At 36.8% G+C, this 23,075-nt stretch overlaps 1 protein-coding gene across 1 annotated transcript; it reads left to right on the top strand. All coding sequences in view use genetic code 11, as the record gives it.

Annotated features, from left to right (window-relative positions):
• Positions 1-6,713: 6,713 nt before the first annotated feature.
• EGR_05760 (hypothetical protein) lies at positions 6,714-15,295 on the top strand (the record flags this gene model as incomplete). The annotated part of the gene is made up of 3 exons (XM_024495009.1): positions 6,714-6,749; positions 6,912-7,039; positions 15,244-15,295. 3 exons carry the CDS (start codon positions 6,714-6,716, stop codon positions 15,293-15,295), a joined length of 216 nt encoding a protein of 71 aa, XP_024350602.1.
• Between the last annotated feature and the right edge of the window lie 7,780 nt (positions 15,296-23,075).

The following is a 23,075-nucleotide window of genomic DNA, read 5'->3' as shown; positions in this document are numbered from 1 at the left end:
AGATCCCTCGCACTGTGAAGTTAAATCAATGTTCGCACGCTGGAACAAAAATAAATCTTTTCATGAGATGCGAATTCTCTCTTGGCCTTTGAAATGAATGTTCACCGCCAGACAAGGCATGTCTTTCTTCTAGGTACAAAAATTAACTCCCTCAAAAGCTAAACTTAAATCGGCTCATTAAATCCTATTGCTGAATTTTTTGCCTGATAATGTGGTTGTGTATTTCGGTCTTGGTGTCATGTACTGCATTCAAAATTTATCTTAAATTGTAATTCCGCTTTTTTGCAATTGGTTTCGTGATTTCTATTCAAATGAAACGGCTCCGCAGATTACCAGATTTATCTAATTATGGCAAAGCATTCTGAAATGAAAACACTTCCTTTTTACAAAATTGATCACGCATATTGAGAAACCAATTCACCATATTCCACTTACAGTTTCCTCTCTGGTTTTATCATTAATTTATTCTCAAAAGTCGACAATGTTAGTTTTAATTAATCATTATACAGGCGTATTTCACATGTTTTGGTGAGTTTTTAATCAGAAATAAAATGACGTAAATTAAAAATCAGGCACCAGGACAATACAATAGCTCGCAAAATGCAAAGGTGGTCAGTATTTATCGGAGCACAAATTTGTTGAGAGCTTTTCTGACAAATTTAAAGTGGTTTTCTAATTACTAGCTTGTCTACTATGTCCGGGGTCTATGTAGAAGACCATTCAAGACCCTTTGGTGAGGCGCTTACTACAACTGAATAAGTTGCAGTCAATAAATAGGTCAGATATGATATTTATCATGCCATACCATATACCTTAGGGTTCGTAGCGCGGCTGAATACGTAAAGTTTATGTGGTGCTCAAGGCTTTTAGATGTTCCGATGGAAGTTCATTTATTCACATTTTTTGGAGAAAAACGCTTACTTTAGAATCACTTAGGTTCATAATGTTCATCCTGCCTCAGAAAGGGCTGCCATTTCAGATAAATATCTTGCAAATCCAGTGAAGTTTTGAAATCGTACTTCCTGTCTGTGTTTTTTCACTGCCCCAATGACTACGTTTAGATTACTGGTTATTGTAAAATAGTTTCGTGAAATGCCCGCCTGCCTCATCAAGTGTGACCGATTTTGCTAAAAGCTGGTTTGCCGAAGTTTGATCGCCTATTTGCGCACAATAAGATCAAAATTCCCACATTGTTAAGGTTCAATCTTCGCAAAATACCGGAGATTTTTGAGGTAGTGCTTATTGAAGGGTAACAGTTGTGTCCACCGGTGGTTAAGGCTTTTAGCTCGGTATTTGACTGTTTTCTTGTCGTGCCTTAATCACATCCAGTTTGCTGTATATAATTTTGTGCTGCTTCTCGCTTTTTTTTCGCTTTTTATCGTGTGGTGCATTTTCTTCCAGAGCAGTGCACGTTTCACTTGAATCACGTTGTATTCCATCCTACGTTTCACTCTAGCTTTTTCCACCTGGTACGCGAATTTCCTCTCTACCTTTGCATCAAGCTTACGCGAAATTTTGGGCTGCGATTACGAATAGATGTTTATTCATTTGCCTTGTTTAATGGTGTTATTGGTAAGCGATTGTCTGACCAAGTAGCCAATTTTTACGAACATGAGACACCCTTCGTGAAACTCCCAGTAAGTTAAGTGAACACCTTTGTCAGTTTTACTTAATTCAGAGTACCAACAGCTTGCATTCTGCCTTTAGTATTCCATGTCAAATGGCGATGAACTTGTTCCGATTTGCTAATTTTACATTGCCACATATTTCTTGATTTGCTTATAACAGGGCGCTTTGGAAAGTAGTCCTAAAGGCTATATCGAACAGATAAGTTTTGTAGTGATCGTTTTGTAGAACGCTGTGCATGATTTTTCGAAATGTCAACGCATTTTTTAGATTGCAGAATAAGTTTTGCTTATATTCAATAATTTGTGACTCAATGCCTCGGCTATCGTCGACGGTTCATTGTCATGTGGGGGTCATTCGACTGACATCATGTGAATAAGATTATTTTTACTTGAGGTTTTCTGCCGAGTTCAAATGCGGATTTATGAACTCCACGGTCGATTAAATGGGCTTCCCTTAAAGGGGTGGACCGGCCTGATTTCACGATTTGCCTCCGTTAAAATGGTCCCACCTCATCCTTACGTCGTCAATGCAATTACCACACGACTTAAAATGCTTACCACGCATGTAGTTTGACAAGTTCTTGTGAAAACTAAGTACCCATCTTTTATTCCTGAATCAGTTCAACGTTTATTGGGATAAACTGGAGTGCTTGTTTTCAGTGCAACCTATTTTCGAACTAGTACTAATTGTTACCTTGCAGCTTACTTTTTGTCTACCTACCTTTGTTTTATACCGACTAACCCTCCTGAATACTTGAACTATGTTCTGATGGCAAATGGTGCACTTTTTTTCAAATTTTCTCCGAATTATAATATTATCTTACAATTTTTTTTGTAGACAAAGCATGGGGTGGAAAATGGAGTCTCTTCGCCTAGGTCTCTACCTCTCGGTTCCCCTGATAGCATTCACCATGTCAAATTGGCCTAGCATTGTTGATTACTATCACAACGCCTACAGACTGGATGTGTATGAGAAAACTGGTGTGAGTTACTCAGCAGCATAATTTCAATTGTGGTGGGCTTATTATATCACACATTAGCAGCGAAAATTTAACTCTTGTCATTCGTAGCTATCGTTCTGACAAGCAGAAACCATCTTTGCTTGGAGAAATCTAAATTTGATCCAAAATGGTGTACCCATGCCCGTTTTCGATTCTCATAAAAGCACTTTATTTGGGTTGATTTTGCTTGCTACATTTACATTTTGCATTGGGGCACAAGTTCATAAACTACCAGCCCCGGTATTACCAGCAGTTTGGGTTTATTAAGTTGAAGTAGGAATATGGTGCCGTTTTCTCCATTTCATCATTGGACATTGCACCGAATTGCCTTGGCGGGTGCTAAGTTTAATGCCACTTAGTTCCTTACTTAATTGTTTATGTACTTCAGCACCATTGGAAAGTGTAGATAAACGTCTGGTTTTGAATGCATTTTGATCATGTGAATAGCACATCTTGAATGCTGTTTATCCAAACCATTGAATGCGCTCAATCAAAAATGCACTGCCTTTTCTTTCTCTTGAGGCGGAGCTTTGTTATGGCCCGCTCACTTTAGCCACTAAATTATGCTATTCATTTGAGCTCTATGAAAACTACTTTTAAGCCGCTAGAGATTGTGATTAAACATCTTTTTCTAGCACACACTGCTTTCACATGTTGGCCCTTGATTGGATATTTTAATCTCCCCAAGTAGCCCGGTAACTTTGAGTAAATTGCCATTTTTTACAGATGGTTGTTGCTATCTGCTTTCCATTTCACTTGTGTTAAAAACCAATGTCTCGCAAGAACAAAAGCGATTTCATGCATGACATATAGCTCTGCCTACGGGTACTCCATCTTTCAAAAAGTTCTATCAGGTGCTGCATATCGCTGACCGAGGTAGCTTCACTTCCTTTTTGTGTCGTTGATACAGTGATTCGGAACACTTTTTACTGGGTTATTGCAGTGTGGCGCATGATCTATTCTGGTTCTTGTTAGTGTTTGGTATGAGAAGACGGCTTATATTTCGCGGAAACTCATTAAACAGCTATGGAGCGAGAAGGGCTTGTGATAATATATCTGTGCGACAGTATCACTAGGGCTCAATGTCGTGACTTCATTAATGCAGCCTTTACTGTCGCACATTTGTACATAAAGCTTAAAATCATAAAATGTTACATCGATAATCTAAATGTGTATTTGTGAAACCGTTTTCTTATTTCATGATCGCTAACGGAGCTCTCTCTCTCTCTCTGTGAACCACTAGCCTAATTAAATTTTATGCATGTGCGTTGAGATTTTGTCCGTTGAACTAAAAGGTTGAATGGGTTCATAGGTAATTGGTAATTCTTGGCGTGTTTTTCTGCAAATACAGATAATCTGGTTTTATATTATAAACACTCGATTTTGTTTCACACACTTAAGCCGGCTTTTATGTGAATATTTTAGTGCTTTTAAGTAAAGTAAAGACGCATTAATACTTAAAAATTTACTTATTATTTAATTATTAAGTTATTCTATCAGATTTTCTTTTTTCTGAAATGCTTGCGCGTAAGAAGTCGTTTTACACCATGGCTTAATTTTCTGAGGGAAAGTGACACAACATCACCATTGTCTCTGAATCGAGAAAGCATTGGCTTACATTGACTCATTTATTGCAAACGACTGGTGTATTGCGTCATTAATAGGCCAAAATTAGGTTAGATTACTTTCATTAGTGCGAAACAAAACTCCTTGAGATAGGATCTTTCACGAAAACGAGACGAAATGCATGAGCGAATTTACCTTTCCTTGGAAAAATCCAATTTCAGGCACTTTTAGTAGCGCTCAGAGGTGTGCAATCTCTGCTCACTGTTTTGACTATTACGTGATTTACCGTTGGCCATTTTTCCTAAATCGTTATCCTAGTGTCTAGAGTGATAACTAGGCTGAATTCGACCATTTGTGCTCAATATGAACTCCTCCTTTTAAATTCGCTGTTACTACGCCGTTATTCTGGGATTCAAGTGGAACGACTTTGCTCAAACCATGTGGCTTAGGTAGCCAATTCATGGTGAAGGCTTTCATCTGCTACTCCGTCTGTAACGCAAAATTGAATTTAAATTTCTCAATTCACTTCCCCTTTTCTATAGCTACTTTAAAAATGTCAGTTTCATACGACCTCACGTTTTTCTTACCTAATGGATTTGATCTGTAAACATTTAATCCATTTCTCTTACCTGGCAGCTAAAGGAGATTAAAGGGCAGTGTTTGTTCATGTGTGGTAAATTTTCTGCATTCACTACTTGATTTATGTAATTTGCCCAATTTAAAGTGTGGATCGCTTGACTCAGTCCTTTACTGTCATTCCCAAGTTTGCAAGTACTGGATTTTTATGATCGCCCTCACCACGTGTTTTTACGAGGTCCTCGCAACAAGTGGTGTGTGTTTTGTGTATGAAGCTGAGTCCGTTGCGTGCACACAAGGGCGTTTTTACTGAAGCAGTGTGATAACATTCTCTGATACGCGGCTTGTGCCGCCTTTGCAAGTCTCCAGGACAAGGGCACTCTTGCTTACGGCTTGCGTGCGTGCGAAAGGATACGCGTGTGAAGACAGTTTTATTGCCCATTTGAATTCTCTCTCTGCTTAACCAAGTCCTCTTTTATCACCTCGACACCACGACCCCCTCTCCCCCGGCTTACGTCACCCACCTCCGAAGCTTTTCACCTGCCTTTGATCTGACCCTGTAAACTCTCATTGGCCACCAATCTATTAAATCAAACTGAAAAGGAGGACCCTGATTAGGCTCCCTTTCTCCTTGGGATATCCAGATGAATGACACACTCGTCGTGGTTGTGGCTGTTGTCACCACTACAGTGTAGCAATCTATTGAACACACATTTAAGCATCCTCGTAAGGCTGCGCTTACAAATATTTTTGTATGAGCATATATGTGTTTGTGCCGTTCGCAAGTTAGTGCAGCTTTGACCTCTGACTGACGAAGCATAATTATGGACAATACATGGTATACTGAATTAGTAGTGTTTTAATTGAACTATAACATAAATAAACTGATAACCATAGCGTACTTCACGACTCTACTTCATAGAATAGAAAATGGACTTTAGCTTTTGAATTTTCAGTGGATCATCTGAAATTTATTATCTTGTAAAACTGCAAGATTTAGTCTCCTTCGTGATAACACTAAATAGGTATCGCACCTTAATGACGTGCTTAAAAATTATTGTATGCTAGATAATGGGAATTTGTACCATTTACGGCCAAATCATTCTGATCTCTTCTACTTCAAGCTATTCGTAGTTTAATATATTTAGCCTAGTTTTTGGATGTTTGCAACCTCTGTATTCCATTTGTGCCAAACAGTCCCTATTTTGAGAATTGTGGCTAAAGAGGATGAGAGAGGTGCTTTGAACTTCCCTTCATTAGCTCTACTAAAAAATGGAAATAATCTTTTTTCCCTCACTGAGTGTACGGATGGGTGGGTGGACGGACGGTACACCATCTCTCGATGTCCCCGACGTGTAGATTGCTTTATTTTTTTCCCCGAAATTGTTTCCTCCCTACACCGATGTTGTGAGAATTTTGAGCTGGAGGAATTATTTCCTGACTCGAGTGTGTTTAACAAATCTGGTTCAGGGTCCCGTTGAAGAACTTGTCTTATAGAAACCGCATACTTTGCAAAAATCACTCGTTTTTCATTCCTATTTCGATTCCAGTTTGCTTTGCGCTGTTATCGGCGAATTGGACTATGATTTATAGTAGCCCCACGCAGTGACAATGTCAATATTGATTCTAATTGTGCTACCAATTTTCATTCTTTGTTTATGAAGTCCACTTTTTTGTTAGTCCATTAATACAGCTAATGTGTACATATCATGCATCAGAAATATGGTAGAATATGATGTCTGGTAGATATAATTGAATCTGTCAAGTTTTTTCGGCGAAGGTTGCATGAACCACACACTTGTGAGAAGTCCTCTGTGCACTTCATTCTGCAGTCGGCATGAGTCCTCACTAGCATATTCTGTTTAGGCGCGTTAAAGACCTCTAATTTGCTTTAATTAGATGTAAATAAGGGAATCAGATGTCCTTTTTCTTAATTAGAGTAATGTGTGCGGATCAAGCGGGGATTTCTGGTCTCGTGGTAAGGGGTGGTTCATTTTATAAATGGCAGCATCTTTAACAAGCATTAAACAATTAAAATCGGGTTATATTAATTGTATAACGTCGCTCTCTAGGAAAGCTTTTTTGAATAATAGGCAGAAACTTTTAAGATTAGGCGGAACCCTGTTTTCGTCATTTTCAGATAGATGTCTTCCCGCACGACATAGATTCGATTGAGACGATCCAGCAAGACGCGGACAAGCGACCGTGGTTCCTTAATCTCCATCGCATCAGACGTCCAGACGGGCCTCCAAGGTACCGCACTTCAGAGTAAGGCGCTTCACGGCCACCCTTCTCGATTCCGCACCCCTCACCAGCATCCCACGCCCCCTGAACTCCCTTCATTCACCTTCCAACTCTCATGATAATTAGATCCCGTCCTGTTTTTTAGGCTTAAGTAACAAAAATAGTGGGGCCCAAATGACCTGGGAGATTTGACTCTTGGTTTAAAATGTTCCTTATTCAAAATAACGCTTTTAAAAGGCGTAACATGAGGACTTTGGTTGAATTAAGGGGGGCAATACAGTTCATAATCTTACCAAACTCCGGCGAAATACGCGAATGCTTTCATCACGAAAATTTGCTACGTTGAATGATTGAGTTGCTTTTGGGGCGTGGTGAAAAGTGCCAATTTTTACTTCGGTAATTTTAGTGCAACTTCTTCGATATTATGCTGAAGCTTTTTGCCGGGAAAATCGTTTTTATATCCTAGCGATATGAAATTTTTTACACAATTCTAGCCATTATGTGTGGAGTACGAATGAGAGTAACGATAACTTGGAAGAGCATTCCTGGTCTCAAGCAGCAAACGCGCAATTCCACTTACGAGATATCGCAGTAGAACGAGTTGGAACTGCTCACTTGTTTGTATCACCTTGCTTTATCTTGCATTTTTGCCTTTAATGTAGTAGTGCATCTGACTTGAGCGACCACTTACAAAACTTTTGCATTTTCTTTTAATCATTGGACAATATATGTATATATATACTTGCATTGGCTTTCGTTGCCACAGATGAAAAACAGCAAAAAAAGTGTGAAATGATGCCTGTACGATGCGATTAATAAGCGACAAAGAATTAAACATTCACTATTTCGAGCGATGGGTTTGTGTACTGTATTTTTAACGACAATATGATATGGGTTTATATTTGAGCTCACCTAGCGGAGGCATTTCCACTTAATAAGTTTATTGGCGAAAGCCACTTGCTTATAATGGTTATATATGTATCCATAATGTCTTAATCCACATAAAACCATTGTGTGCTTAGTGGTAGCATCCATTGAAGAGGTGGAATTACTTAGACGGTATTGTCAATTACTGGTAACCTTCGATAGGGATCCAATAAATCAGGATTTCAGAAGCAGGACACTTAACGATGTCGTAAAATCTCTCATTTTTTGTAAAATGATTAAGTGAAGCAGAAATAACATCGGAACTTATGGAATTCTACATAAGTCTGGTGCCATTGATTGACGACTTTATGGAAGATTTGACGGTGAGTACGTTATGTCATCCCCTTAAAAGAGTGGTCGGGAAAGTAGTCGATGCAAGCTTTAAACAGTCTACATTCTCGATGTCATACCTTCTTCCGCACTTGTAAGTGATCTTCATGGCATGCGGATTTTATCGTCCAGACAGACAAAACGGTGTTTACAGGCTCTGCCCTCTATCTGATGTATATACTTGATATGTTTTAGTGTTATTTTTAACAACTGCAGATAGCTTGTAGTATAAGCGTATAGACTTAATCAAACTTAATGGCAAGGTATAAAGCGATTGAAAATCAGGTAATCGCACGTTCACTTTGGTTCTCATTGATTCATCTTACAAACGAAAATGCGGAAGACTCATTTTTTATTTTGGGATTTCAAAATAACCTTGGTTTTTGAGATCTCAGAGTTTATAAACAGCTACAACGTTAAATGCATTTGGAATCCAGACGATGTAATCTTTTTGGAAAGTGGTTTTGAAGACATTGATACAGAGGCGTTAGTAGATGGAGGGGATACTTTTAAGTCACAAGTTAAAATTTATATTAAGGAGCTCTGCATTCAAATATCCTAAGTAAGATTATGAATGTATACATTCGTCTAGACCTTTAACTTCGTCAGCTGAAATGGGTTAACAGTTTTCTCGTAATTATATTGGATTTAAAAAGTCCCTCATTTTGGCGGGAGTATTTCTTATCAAGATGAAAGGAGGCAAAGGGTTAGTGTATTTATCACTGAAAAACAGCATAGTAGTGAATTTTAGTGTGGATTGTCCAATCATGTGGCGTTGAGCTCGGACTAATCTTTTACCGACTGTTGTGGTGCTGAATATTGGCCTTGAGATATTTTTGACCGCTATTTGATAGGCCACCAGCCCGGACACAGGAGCTTCGATAATATTACGCTCTTCTTCCAGCAACTATGTTAATTGCATCCATACACACATGTTTTTCTAATCAATCAGATTAGAAATTCCTGCTAAGATGCCTCCATTCCTTTCGAAAGTTCATCCTTGATAACTGCAAATTGTAGAAATACACTTTTATGCATTAATATCATGCTAAATTCTGCATTCTTTGCTCCGGTAATTTAGCGCGAAATATAATGAAGGAGTCCTAATAAATCTCATGAAACTCTTTTAAAAGCATATTCTTAATTCGGTCCAATAAATAACTAAAATGAGTGATGTAGTAGTGGTAAATGTTACGGTCCATGATAGGGAAGATAATAGCGTTCACTGGGAATGCTTTTTGGAATCCCAGAAACCGTAAATTTTAAATAATTTTTAGCATCATAGGCTAACCAAAAGGCCACTTAATAAAAGGAGCGCATTTTGATAGCTGCTTCCAGAAAATAACCTAAGCATTTAGTGTTTAACCAAGGCAGTTTCCCCTGTCTGGATGAATTGATGGAAAACAGTTTAATGTCTATTCACTGTTTGATGAAGTGAAAACAAAAGCCAATTAAGTTAATGGACTGTATTCACTCATTACTGAAGTTCTGTAAGGCTTGGGGGATATCAACGATTTCGAGACGATGGACTTCGCATCCTATTTGCTGCACGTCACTTCCACTTGCCCTTTCGCGCCATAGAAGACGCCACCAGATAGGAGAATTTTCATTGATTAACATCCGTCAGAATTAAGTCCTGGACATACAACGTCGTGGAGATTCCTCGTCTTAGCCTTTCATAGTTACCCACTCATAATGTGAGTTCAATTTTGCCCAACGTCAAAAAATAAATAGAACAATGCAAGCAGTGTCTGGTGCAGATATTCTAAATGAAAAAGACTGTTCCTTACTCCAATAAAGTGACAAGTAAAAACAATGCAAGTACTCTAATAGCTTGATTGTCAAAGATAATCGCTTGTGACTTCTAACAACGATCTTTCAGTCGTGGGTACTTGTCAATCAGGCCTCTGGAATAACAGCGCAGTTCCTGATTTGGCAACGATCTTCCTATTATTTTTGGGCTTTTTGCCCTCATTAACGAAGCCATTTTTATTCTACGGCCACATATTAAATGGCGTCAGGTAATCTTGGAGAATGTTTTCGCAGGTAGCTCAAGTCCCACCTCACCTTGTCTTAAGGAAAAACTTACTTGCTTTCAAGTGTTTTTGATACGTGTATACATTTTGATTGGCATTAACAATTCGACTAACTCCATCGCTTCAATAAAATAAACCTAACCAGTCACCACTGGTTGATCCTTGCACTTACCGAGACCAGCCGTAATATTTTGGATGAGTCAATCATTTGTAGAGCACTCAGTAACTTTCCAATAATTTTCGTCTATTACATTTAAGGCTAAAAATATCATAAAATAACTTAGTACCTTCATCCAACATTTTCGAGTGTGAGAAGGTGGCTTTTTTATGTTCACTTCCAATTTTGAGTTAAGTGAGAAATTTTCTTGACCTTTTTTGTTCTCAAAGCTCCCAATTATTTCCCAACTATTCCAAAAATATTTTGTTAATTTTGTGGAGTCATAGGGCTCAGACTTACTTCTCGATCAACTTAACCTAGCCACAACGGCTTAAGGCTGTTTGATGACGGGTCTTTCGGGTCGTTTAAAAACTTTCTAATACCGTTTTTAGATAGGAATTCTACTACTAAGCAGCTGCCAGAGGTATTTAACTGTTCTTGAGCAAATAAAATCCAATAAATATAAGTTTGTGCTTTAAAATACCAACCACGAAGGAAACTTTCCATCCACTCATTTTTTTTGTGGACTTCTTCGCCCACACTTAAGGCTAGAAATCAAATCAATGAAAAGGTGGCATTGATGCAGCATTTTAGAAATGGGAATGGTGACAGTTTTCTCCTCCATTCGATTAGGCACCAATTTGATGCACTTCGACCTCTGCATCAAGAAAATTATTGCTATCTAAAAATAATCACACTTCAATGCATGCTTCACACAAAGGGTGATTCACTCGCTTTAAAACAAGCGAAAGAGTATAGATGATTTAACGATTTACGACAGCTTAATTTTTGGATTTTCTACTGAGATTTGAGGTATTTTCGCTCCCTATCAAAGAAGAAACTACTGCGTGAATTTGGCGTCACTTTATGTATATCAGCGTTTATAAAGTATCTTACTTAGTTGTAATGACGTTATAGACACTAATATGTTAACTAGTTGCGGTTGCAGGAGTGCTAATGTAGAACTGTACACAAAGACACAAATGAGGGTAGTCTTAATTAACGCATATTTCCGTAAAGTTTTTGAGTGAAACTTAGAACCGTTTACCACCACGCCTTAATTTTTTAATTGTCACGAGTGATGGATTCATTTATTACGACAATGTGTAATTCTGGGTAGTGTTTTGTCTGCACCGTTAGCAAACGATTGTGTTGAACATAAATTAAGTAACGAAATGTTTATTTACTGAGCTGTAAATGGCGACCAGTTTTACAGACTAGTTTTCAATATCATTGCTCAATGAACATTGTCGCCTGTACCTGAATGTTGTTTTGCAGGTGGTGGGAGACAATATTAGGGTACAGAATGGTTTGTGACTGTCAAGATTGCTTTGATGAAATCGTTTGTAAAGGCGGTTTGAATGCAGTCTCAGTGATTGATTTGTGTTTGAGAAAGTAGCTACTGAAATAGACGGCTTTCACTTCTGTGAAGGGTTTTAGCATAAAGAGTTTACTTAGGAAAATGGCACAACTTCGCAGGGATAATGACAGTTGCACATTACGTTTTTATAGCAGATTTTGCTTAAATGCACTGTAAAATTGTCTTTTTCCAAATTCTCTTCATTTCAGAAATAACTACACATTGAAGACCAATAAATAGACAATTTTGAATTGGCGACATCCATCTTATTACCTGACAGCTTACAAAGGTCAACTGACACATAATTGTTCCTCGTGGACAACTCAATTGATCACACTTGAACAAATTCGGAAGGATTTGCAACATCACGAGAAGTGCCATATTAGTGTACTCCGAGTGGAAATTTATTTTAAGCCTCAATATATATTTTTTTACCAACACCACTTATTAATTAGTAGCTCGATTAAATTGAGCCTCCTTATAATGATGAAGGTTGCTGCTTGTAACCGATTCCTTCAAATCGCTTAATTTCGATTAATTCGTATTTTAAATTGAATGGAAAAAGGCTTGGGTAAGTATTCCGGCATTCTTCGTGTGACAAGACAATGACGATGCACGACTTAAAAATAATGCCAAATAAACAAATGAATCTATTGAATTTCGTGGCTAAAATCATAAACACCCCAAAACTTAATAATGCATTTTCGACTAAAGTTAAATTTAATCTCATTTTGCCTGTTTCGCTTCGTAATAGTAGACGTATCGCCCAAAATAAAAACGATGCAGGCTGGTGTGCTCTATCCTTTGAGACATTCTGAACTCTAAGTTGGTGAGGTTGGCTTAAGAGATTCTCTACACTTCAGTGATGAGGATTCTGGCAGTCTGTACAAATAATTTACTCAAGCTACCATTGTAAACACACATTTGTCAAAGCAACCATTTAGCTTTTTTTCTACACTTTGCAATTTGCATCGATGGCTTGTTTAATCAAAGACAACCAATGGCAAGGAATTACTGATTTTGTAATGATAGTTATAGTTCTCATCGTACACTTTGGAATCCAATGTCTCGCATGGCGCTGTATCAAGCGAAATCAATGCTGGCCCGGCAATAATTATTTTGCAAGGTGAAAGGGCGGAAAATTCCTACTATGCATAGGGAAAAAACGATTAACAATGAGTGTATAAATTAAGAACTTGACATCTTTTTAACAGCATCCATATATGTACTTATGAGCCTACAAAAGATAAACACATTTATCAAAATTTACTTCGGAAACAGAAAACACGCTGTTGGCCTCTTTCACTGACTCAGTCACAAATATGGTTCATTCACGTTCATCTGAATTGAAACACACTATTAGAAAAATAGCCCAAGTTTCGCAGGGCAAAAATCATAAAAAATCTTAATGTTGTTCAGCTCACATAGTTTTTTTTCAACTTAGTCCATTTCGGCACCCAAAAGTAGAAGAATTCTTATTTGCTCTGTAAAATGGCAATTTAAGCATAAACTGTAGCTCCACAAACCCACTTACACGGCAACAATTTTTTGCTAAATGAATATTATAGTTGGATTTTTTGGTGCATCAATAACTAAGATTACATGCTATTTAAAGTTTTTTTTCTGAAACCTTCGGGGTTGTTATTTTGGTAATCTCTATCCAAACCAGTGTTCGCTTTTGATGCCGTGCGAGCTAATTTGCGCCGACCTGGGAACACATTATAAACTCCAATTTTTGCAGTTCTACGCTTACCTACTGAACTCCAAGTAATGCTGGTATAAACCTGCGAGTGTTAATTCCAGTAAAACGAATGTAGATGATTTTCCAAAAAAACTACAAAAGCTTCGTTTGCGTTAAGGGCGCCAATCTTGGTATTTTGAAAGAGCGGCACATCTCACAACACCTATTTTGACTGTGTTCCCGCCATGGAATAAGGTGGCTACGAGCTGCTTACAGGTAAGTCCATGTATCAAATAATTTAGCAACAAATGTTGCAGCATATACTTGATTCGCCAACATTGATAGGTAGGCTTACGTTGTGATTAAGATATATTGCTTCACATTATTTTATGTGCGCCTATCAACCGAAATCAGTAAAGTTTTTAAACTGCATATGAGAGTCGTTTTTCACCCACTCATAATAAAAATGCGGCATTTGCTGTATCACTCCGGGGCATCAATATAAGCAACGTAATAGATTTAAAGTATCATTGTTTTGGTTCCATTTTCTTTTACTTGTTTGATAAAGCAACCAATGAAAGTCGAAATTAATCCAACGTTAGTTAATCCGGGATCGGCCCCGTTTACTCAAATTTGAGTATCTTTGTGAGTTTTCACAGCACAAATGGTGCTTTGGTTAGCCTAGAACTAATGTTTTGAATCGCTTGTCTAAAAATAAATTCCTCCAGTTATTTGTTCGTTTCAGCATTTAGGACTGGCTTAAATGAAAGTATGCGACAAATTTACTAACCTCTCCTCGCGCTCCATAGATAAATGGGACTTTGACCCCATGCTAGCGTTTTACCACAGACTTCCGCTAGATTTCCTTATCCCCCATAACAATTTCCACTTACCACAAATCATTGTTTTCCGGGCTAGTATTGTTTAGTAGAAAGGGGAAATTTAAACTTGCCCTACCATTTGAAAATAGCTTAGGTGTAATTTAAAAACATATCAGATCCAGTGATTATTTTAGGCAATCAAGAATTTTCCTAAAAAGGCAATATTACTTCAGCTCATTAAAAATATTATTATTTGTTTGAGACCAAACTGAAACGCATGGGCAATTACAACTGATTTTGCACCGGAATGATGGCAAATTTGACTTATTTACAGCGCTATGAAGATATTAAATTATGCAGTTACTGTGTAAGAGTTTCCGATTTTTTGCAACTATGGAACTAGATTCTGCCGAAATATTATGCCACACACACGATTTTAAAGGCTCATATGAATTTTAATAATTTTAACAAAGCCCAAGTTTTAATTATTCATGCTGGTGTTCATTTACACTATCCTCTTTTGAGTCACACTACTTTGATGGCAATTCAGACATTTTAGCGTTACACACCAATCGTCAAAATTAGATCAAACTTAATTCGCTTCCGATCATTATTCCATCCCATCCAGCTAAGAGAGAAATCATTTTACACTCATTGTTTAATTTGCATGCAGTACTTTACAGCAGGATGGTTTTCTGTTGCCAGAACAATCGGTATCGATGGGAATACAGAAAGATAATTTCGATTGAGCTTACAAGCAATTATTTTCATTAAGTTGAAATCACTCAATTATTCTAAACTGAATATAATCGGGCTTATACAATATATGGTCCTTTAGTTCTCCACCTATTCATACATTATTTAAGAGTTTCCATTAGATATTTGCCCCTACCATTAAATTTTTCCATTCTTTCAGGGTTACGTTTGATCCTTTAAATAACTCAGGGGACCTAAAGCTTACATTGTAGAAGGCTGTTTTCTGTTCAACACAAAACAACTCATATTACTGATCTGTCGAAGTTAAGAAAGACATTGCTAAAAGCAAATAATTGTACCTTATAAGTAAGTGCATAAGGCGATCCTTTGAATTCAGAAACCTCTACCAAACTGATTACCAGACATGTGTGCTTTAGCTCGGTTTGGATCTAGCCTTGGAATGCGCCTGGATCATGTCAACAAATGCCCATTTAGCGCTACCATAGAAAGAATGCGTTTATTTATGGCGCAGCTCTTTATCCGATTTCAGATGCACTGATTTACATCCACACAAAGCGTAATTCCGTAGATGAATCTGCACTGGGTGTGGTTAATAGGTCCCACCTAAGACGCATGATGAAGAGGTGAACTAAATTTCAAGTATTGACGAAATGTTCCATTTCTTATGGGCATCATGCAAGAGTTAGCACAGCTGAATGTTGTACTAAATATAGTTTGCAAAATTTACTAAAACTAAACAAAATTCTTTATAAAATAAGAAACTCATTCATTGCAATATTAATGACACTTTAAGTAGGCTACAGTTATCCGATCAGCAGTGTTCAAATATGATACTTTATACAAGTGTCAATAGATAGGACACTACGAAGCGTCAATTGGTTCTTGTCGTTGGCACGCAGAGCTCACTTGTGTTTTAGAAACACTTTCAACAATGCTATGCTGATTTGGTGGGGTTTAATAACAATATTCCTAGGCCATATTCAGGAAGGAACGGGGCTGATGACCCCAGCCGCTACATCTGAGCAGCAAGGGACTTTTGTTTACTTCACTTGGACACTAATCAGCAACTAGATCTAAAGATAATGGAATTTTGTCGACTTGAATAAAAGTGATCATACGACGATGCTAAAATGACCTACGGTATTAAATAAAAATTATCAAGGAGACAATTACGTAAATTATGTCTGTGGGCAAAAGGGTGAAGTATTTCCTGAGTTTTGGATATTTTAAAATAGAAGCAAAATCAAATTATCGTAGCTTGAGTAAAACCTAATAGAAAAAAAGATGTTAGTAATCATACAATAGGCTTTGAATAAATTTGAAACGCTAAAACTAAACTGTTGAAAATCATTACTTTCCATGCGTCCGGAAGGTTGTGCTTTTTGTAAGCATATGTATATACATATTTTAAAAGCATCATGTAAACGATGCGTTTAAAGCATAGAATATTTAACCAGCATAAGTTATCTTACTATTGCATTATCAAAAGGGGTTTAAAAAGCTATTGTTTTAGAAAACTTGTGAGGCTAATAACAAGTCAGTGATCATATTGTTCGAAGCAAATGTATGCTAATATGGGCGCTAAAATACATAAGAAGTTTAACAATTTAGAAGGAAAATCAGATTTCTTCCAACAAAGGTCCAAAATACTTCCACTGCGTCTTCAATACGTAAAACAATCCTTTGATGTTGAAGAAATGTTTTCATTGCAACAAAATACTATTAAAACCAAAAAAGTACCATCACGAAATTCCAGGTGGAAAAGTTTTACTTAAAGCAATTACTGAGTCAGCTAACAGAAAAGCCAGCCGAGAGTTAAGGAACCGAATATTTCAAGAAAAAGGATTCGTAAGAAGAAGTAGACGCTTTTTAATATGGAAGCTAAAAGCAAGTAAGGCGCCATTATACTATTTGTAATAATGATTTTGAAGGTCTAATTAACCATGTGGGTTTGTTAGGTAAAATAACGAAATTATTACGGGCTTATAAGTAAAAATAGGGAAGGCTATAAGAGTACAAGTGAGTTGTAACGGTGTTCTCAAAGTGTGGTAGCCAAAGCTAAGGAGGCATACAGGAAGTTTTTCCAAAAGTTTCAGTAACCTTTTATTTGGCGATAGATGCAGACGCAAGGCGTGTTTTCCTGGTATGTGGAAGCTGAAGTCCGCACATTCCTCTAAAGCGCCAAAGAATTCTAACTGGTTCTTGCCTATCGAAATAATAAAATCTAGCATTTTATTTGGCATAGAATAAGTAAGTAGCGTAATCAACTACCTTAAGCATAGTGGCTGTTTTCTAGATGAACAGGGGTTGGAGAGTATTTAATGCGTTTTATGATGTAGGCTCTTGCTAGACCTTAATCCGGTCATAAAGTCTCGTAAGTGTCGCTTCCTAAAAGATAAAATTTAATCGAAGTCTCTAGACAAAAAACTCCAAAAATTCTTTTGAGAAAGGCTTAAAAAATTTAGTTTTATTTTAGCGACGCTCCTTTACCCTAATCCCAGAGGTGCATGCTTTCAAACAGTGCAGCAGTAAATAACATTTTAGATAACCTCTGTGAACATTTCGATGTACACAGCAACACGAGTTGCGTGATTTTAGACTAAACCTGAGATACACAAACACACAAGGTTGGTGCACGAAATACAGTGATTTCCAAAAATTGACATATTTAATGAGCTCAAGCAAAAGGAGGTAATTTGCATTGACCATACCAATCAATAAGGTTAAAAAAAGACAGTAGACACAGGAAAGCATTTTTTGTACTATTTGTACATCTGGTCTGTACTTTAACACTTGAGGTACAAGTACGGAAAGATAAATTGACTTTACGGTTCCCTTTGACTTTATAAAATAGGTATAAATAGCTGGTTAGCAAGTAAACTTTAATCGTCTACAACATTTCATACTAATAAGCAATGTTTTGGGAGTGATTATTTAACATTTACAAACCCACACGAATTGCTTCCGTTAAATGTTTTGTGTTTGCGCAAAGGGTGTAGAGAGCATGGGTATGAAATGAAAGTATTTATGGCACTAACCAGCGGGAAAGGAAGTGTATCAGGAAACCTTGCACCACTCCACTTTCCTTAGCGTCCTTGTGGTATGTTAGCAGCTGCAGCAACAACGGCAGCAAAATTAGTAGGGAGAGCAACAGAAGCAACTGAAGAGGCAGTAGCAATGCACTGACGCTTCTTTTGTGCATATTTCATGCTGTGTTTGCTACTCTTCTATTGTCATAAGTCACGGAGTGCGTCATGATAAAAAAATACTTCCTGATTCTTAAAAATTTACTTCTAAACTTATATATCCTAGCGAAAAGCGGACGCAACTGTACTTTCACTTGGATTTGCGCAGAAAATTTAAGTGCGCCGAGTTGAACCATTTATTGTGCTTACTATAGTAAGAAACTCGTTTCAGAAAAGTTGGATTTCTGATGCGAATTGAAACGATCAGTCAGAACTAGAGCAAAATAATAATCAAACCACACCTTTTATAAGCGAATATTGGCACTGTTCTGACTATTTTTTGCACTTAAATTGTAAAATTTTGATAAAAAAACACAAAGTTTTGTGTTTTACACATAAATTTTCTAGTGTAACCAAACAAAGAGCAATGGCGCATTGAGGGATCAGAAATGATTGTGGCAGGGCAAAATTCAGTCAGTTTTTTAACATATAAAACGATTCGGCATCACCAAAGTTAGCTAGCTCAAGTAACTTATTTTCTTAAAGGTAAATGAAATCATGCACTCGTGATGCACCATAGCAACACCATTTGATTACATTGTTGGGTGTACATACGATTTAACTCGTGAAAATGTCTTAATGAAGTTGCTCGGATTCATATTTCATCGTTAAGTTCATAACATTTATGTCATGCAACCACATTCATTCATAGCGAATGTTGCTTTTGATAAGTGAAAAGGCGTCAGACCTATTTTAAAAACTGCTTATGTTTGATGCAATCGCTTCAAAGCCGTTTCTCAAGCACAAAATCATCTTACGTCTGTAAAATACGAAAAAATTGTCGTAGTTATTTACAATAACCCATTAAAAGTTGTCCTGGTAGCCAAAGAAATCCTAAAAAATTGCAGTCGCAATGTGTTTTAAAGACTGGGAACATTATTTTGATTGGTCGCTCCCTAAAATCCCTTACTTACATTAACTCAGGTCTTAATAGTTGCAAATTCTTTTAAAATAGTCATGACCAATGTGCAGTTATGTAGCATAAAATGAACATTTGCTAAAGGAAATTTGAAAATGCGAGTGTAAAGCAACGTTAATATTTTGATGTAGTAAAAATGACGTCAAAGGGGAAGCAATTTTACTCTCTTAGAAATATTAACGCTGTTAAATTGCCAACTGAATAATAAAAATAGGTGTCAGAAATGAATGGCTATTTGTGAAACATAGGTTGTCTAAATATACGATCACGATTTGCAGCATTACTTTTTGAAGGAAGTAAACATTTTACTCAATAATATAATGCTATTCATTGACATCTCTTCTCAGAGTGTATGAATATCAGAAAATGTCATGTCTTTTAAAACCGATGGCTAAGGATAATCCCGATAATCGACAGTGATAAGAATGTTTCTCTGAGTTTCACATAACATTTTTACTTTTCAAAGGAAAGTAAAGACTTGAAAGCAAGCATTGTGAAGCCCTACATAATTTAATCTTAAAACCATTTTTAAAAATATGTATTTTAAAAGTGGTGGACCACGGATTTTGTACGTAAAATCTGATAAGTTTCCCTTTGTACGAAAAAATACTTAACAGTTTTCATAAAACATTTCTGAATGGTAAAATAAGAAGTTGATTTGGAGTTTTACAAGATCCTTTGCGGCGTCATGGCATGAAGTTAAACATCGTATCCATCAAACCACCCTCGTGAGCCTCCTGCAAAGCCAATCAACAGTGGGTGGCCAATTCATTGTGTTATAAAATTTACTGTTCAAATCTCCGACTTGCTAGCCGAACAGTGGGAATAAAACACTTTGTCAGTGAATAATGCTTCTTTTGGTTTTAAAATCTTTTTATTTAAAATTAACCATCCCACATCATAACAGCAAACATTACGAAATTGCTTTCTTTACCTGATTGACCATGTGGTAAAAATCTGAATTATGAGGGTGAGGGTCATGCAATTTAATCGACCTGGTAGAAGGAACTAGTTTTTGAAGAGCCGTGGGTTTGTCAGTGCTGCATTCCTGCAAACCATTATTTTACTTGCAATTTTAAGGACTAAAACGATTACGAGAATCAAGTGTGTGTTATGAAGCCGCTGGAGGATTCAGGCAGAGCTAATTTGCTTTACATTCGCTTCTCCCTGCATGTCCCAGTTGACGGCGACACAGTTTTTTGAGCGAAGTCTCAAAACACGAATATTTGCCCGCTAACCATTTTCCGTCTTAAACGCCTCTCTTAATATGCATAATTTCCTTCCTCTGTTCAAATAAAAAATTATTTAATGGCCTCTCCAAATTTCGGTCATTGAGCACGAGATATGTTTCAACGATGATAAAGCGGGAATTGTTTTTCACTAAAAATAAAAGGTTATTTACGAATTTTTTCCCCCTTCACAACACAATGGATAATTGGTCTTCATGTAAAAATTCCCTTGACGATATAACTACACCGTGCAACGATTAAAGCTAACCTTTGATTTCAAGCGTCTTAAGTTTTGGGCAAAATGTCAAAAAGTAACAAGCTAGTAGTTTTAAACAATGGTTAAGGCACGCCCACCGATAAATCGGGTTATAAACAAACAATTACTTAAGGGACTTTTTGAATTAGAATTTTCCAGGAAAAGAAGGTATTAGCATATCGAAATAAAGTAGTTGGGTCAAGCTACAATAATCCCAAAGTTTTATACTTTATCGAAGTGATTAAGAAAACAAATATTTTGCTAATTTTACCACTGAAATTATGTATAACCCTACCTGTTTAGATCACTTTGATAGGCTCTGAATACAGGTCAGACTAAAGCCAAACCCTTGTTAAGCCACAATTTTTCAGAGGAAATGCAACAAATGATAACCACAGCTATGGTTATTGATAGTGTTATAATTTACTTACTTTCGACATGAGAACATCACATTACAACTGAGCATATATGGAATAAAGCTATGTAGGAAGCATAATTATCCCCTATATTTATGGGATGCTCGTGAAAACTTCGATTTGTTGATAAAATTGAGTGTGAAGAGCAGATATGGGGCAGCCATTGACATGTTCTGATTGCCGATGCTGCAGTCGCATAGTAAAGTAAAGTAGATCCCTACCAAGTTACAATGTAAATTTGCATTAGTTTGACAGATTTTTCGAGCTCACATTTTTTGCCAACATGTTCATTCAAGGAGTTGATTAATACCAAATTTAGCCTTCTTTAAAGGAAGAGAAAACGTTGGTTTGAATTTTGCAGATTATTATCGTTAAAGTTGCGTTAACAGGGTTAATTATGCTAGGCATTCAAATTTGGCAAATTGAAAGGTGGTTCCAAATACAATGTTATTTCCTCTTTGACTTTAATTGAAAATTCACCCACCAAAAAAGTCAACTCTCGGCTTTCATGCAACGAGATAAGTCCTACAAGTGTTATACCAGTTAAATCTGATTTTATGGAAATAGTCGTCAATTAAAAAGGCATACTCAGTGGTGATGAGTGGGAGCAACGAAGTTAACGCTTACAAATAATAAAAAATAAAAGTTGGTTACAAGATTTAAAGAGTGATTTTGTTATTTAATTCTTGGAAAGGTTAGTTAGTAAGTGCTAATTAAAATTATATTATTTTCGTAACTCCAGCCATCCACTAATATCTACACTCGGAAGAAGCCGCGTTAACAAACTAATAAATTGACGGTGCCGCATACCCTCTCTGACAAGTCAAAAATTTTACCTCACGCGTTTAATATTGCCAGACAGTGCCAGAGGAAGCAATCATTAATCTTGCTAATGAGGAGGTTCTTCAATACAGTATCATATAAAGTTCCTTGCTGCAGCATAGTGAGAAACACTTTGAAGTGTAACAGTAACAACGGCCGTTTTAGGATGGCATTATCAGGCAGACTTCACATATCCTCGAGGCAAATGCCGACTTACGCTGCATTATTAACCCTTTATCACACCAGTCTGCTAATTAAAAGAGAAGTATGTGCGTTTCTAATGACCTTAAATAAATTATTTTCAAAAGCCAACATTTTCCTCAAAGTACTTTAATAAAGAACCTAAAAGTAGGTGGAAGCATTTTAATGTGGTTATATACTACGTAGAGAAACGATTATGGAAGCACTGTGTTCATTAATTTTGTGAAAGATAGAAGATCTCCATAGATTTGGCGGATTTTGCCTAAGATTTGCAAGCGAGATAATAGTTGTAACTATTTTACTTAGAGAACCTTGAAATATAGACCAGGAGGCTTTAGATAAAGCTTCCTCGCTTGGGTGCTCAAAAAGTCAAAATTGTGCATTTAAAACGAAAGCACAAGTTTTTGTCCCTTTGAAACAAAAGACTTAAACAGCAGTGCAAATGATATTAATTAGGAGTAAATAAATTGAGAGGCTTTAGAAGGGCGACAATTTAATCTTATATGCAACAGCGGCATACATTAAAGAGGATTTGAGAAGAAAGCTCCCACCTAAATATCAACTTTGCTAACATTCAACAAGTTTATTTTCCTAATTGCATGTCATCATATTTAAATGCACTTTTATTATTCGATTCCCAGGTAGGCTACTTAAGCGGAGGCAATCGGTGACCTATGAGAAGTAATAACTCGCAATTATGCATGAGCAAAATGAGACTCATAGGATCAAATAACATTCCTAGACATAATGCAATGTAAAGAAAAGAACGTACATTTAAAATACTAAGCATAATCGTAAATATTGGCGGCTAATTAGTTTGTGGCGGCATTATTAATCTCGGCTAAGCCAAAATTACGATGCCAAATGAACTAAAATGTTTATATTCAAAGTTGGGTATTTAAGCGCTGATTATAAGGTAGGGAAGATTTGTGTGGTTTTCGTT

The sequence above is a fragment of the Echinococcus granulosus genome (assembly GCF_000524195.1).
Source record: "Echinococcus granulosus chromosome Unknown EG_S00045, whole genome shotgun sequence".
Taxonomy (NCBI): Eukaryota; Metazoa; Platyhelminthes; class Cestoda; order Cyclophyllidea; family Taeniidae; genus Echinococcus; species Echinococcus granulosus.
This window is presented reverse-complemented; position numbering and strand designations above follow the sequence as displayed.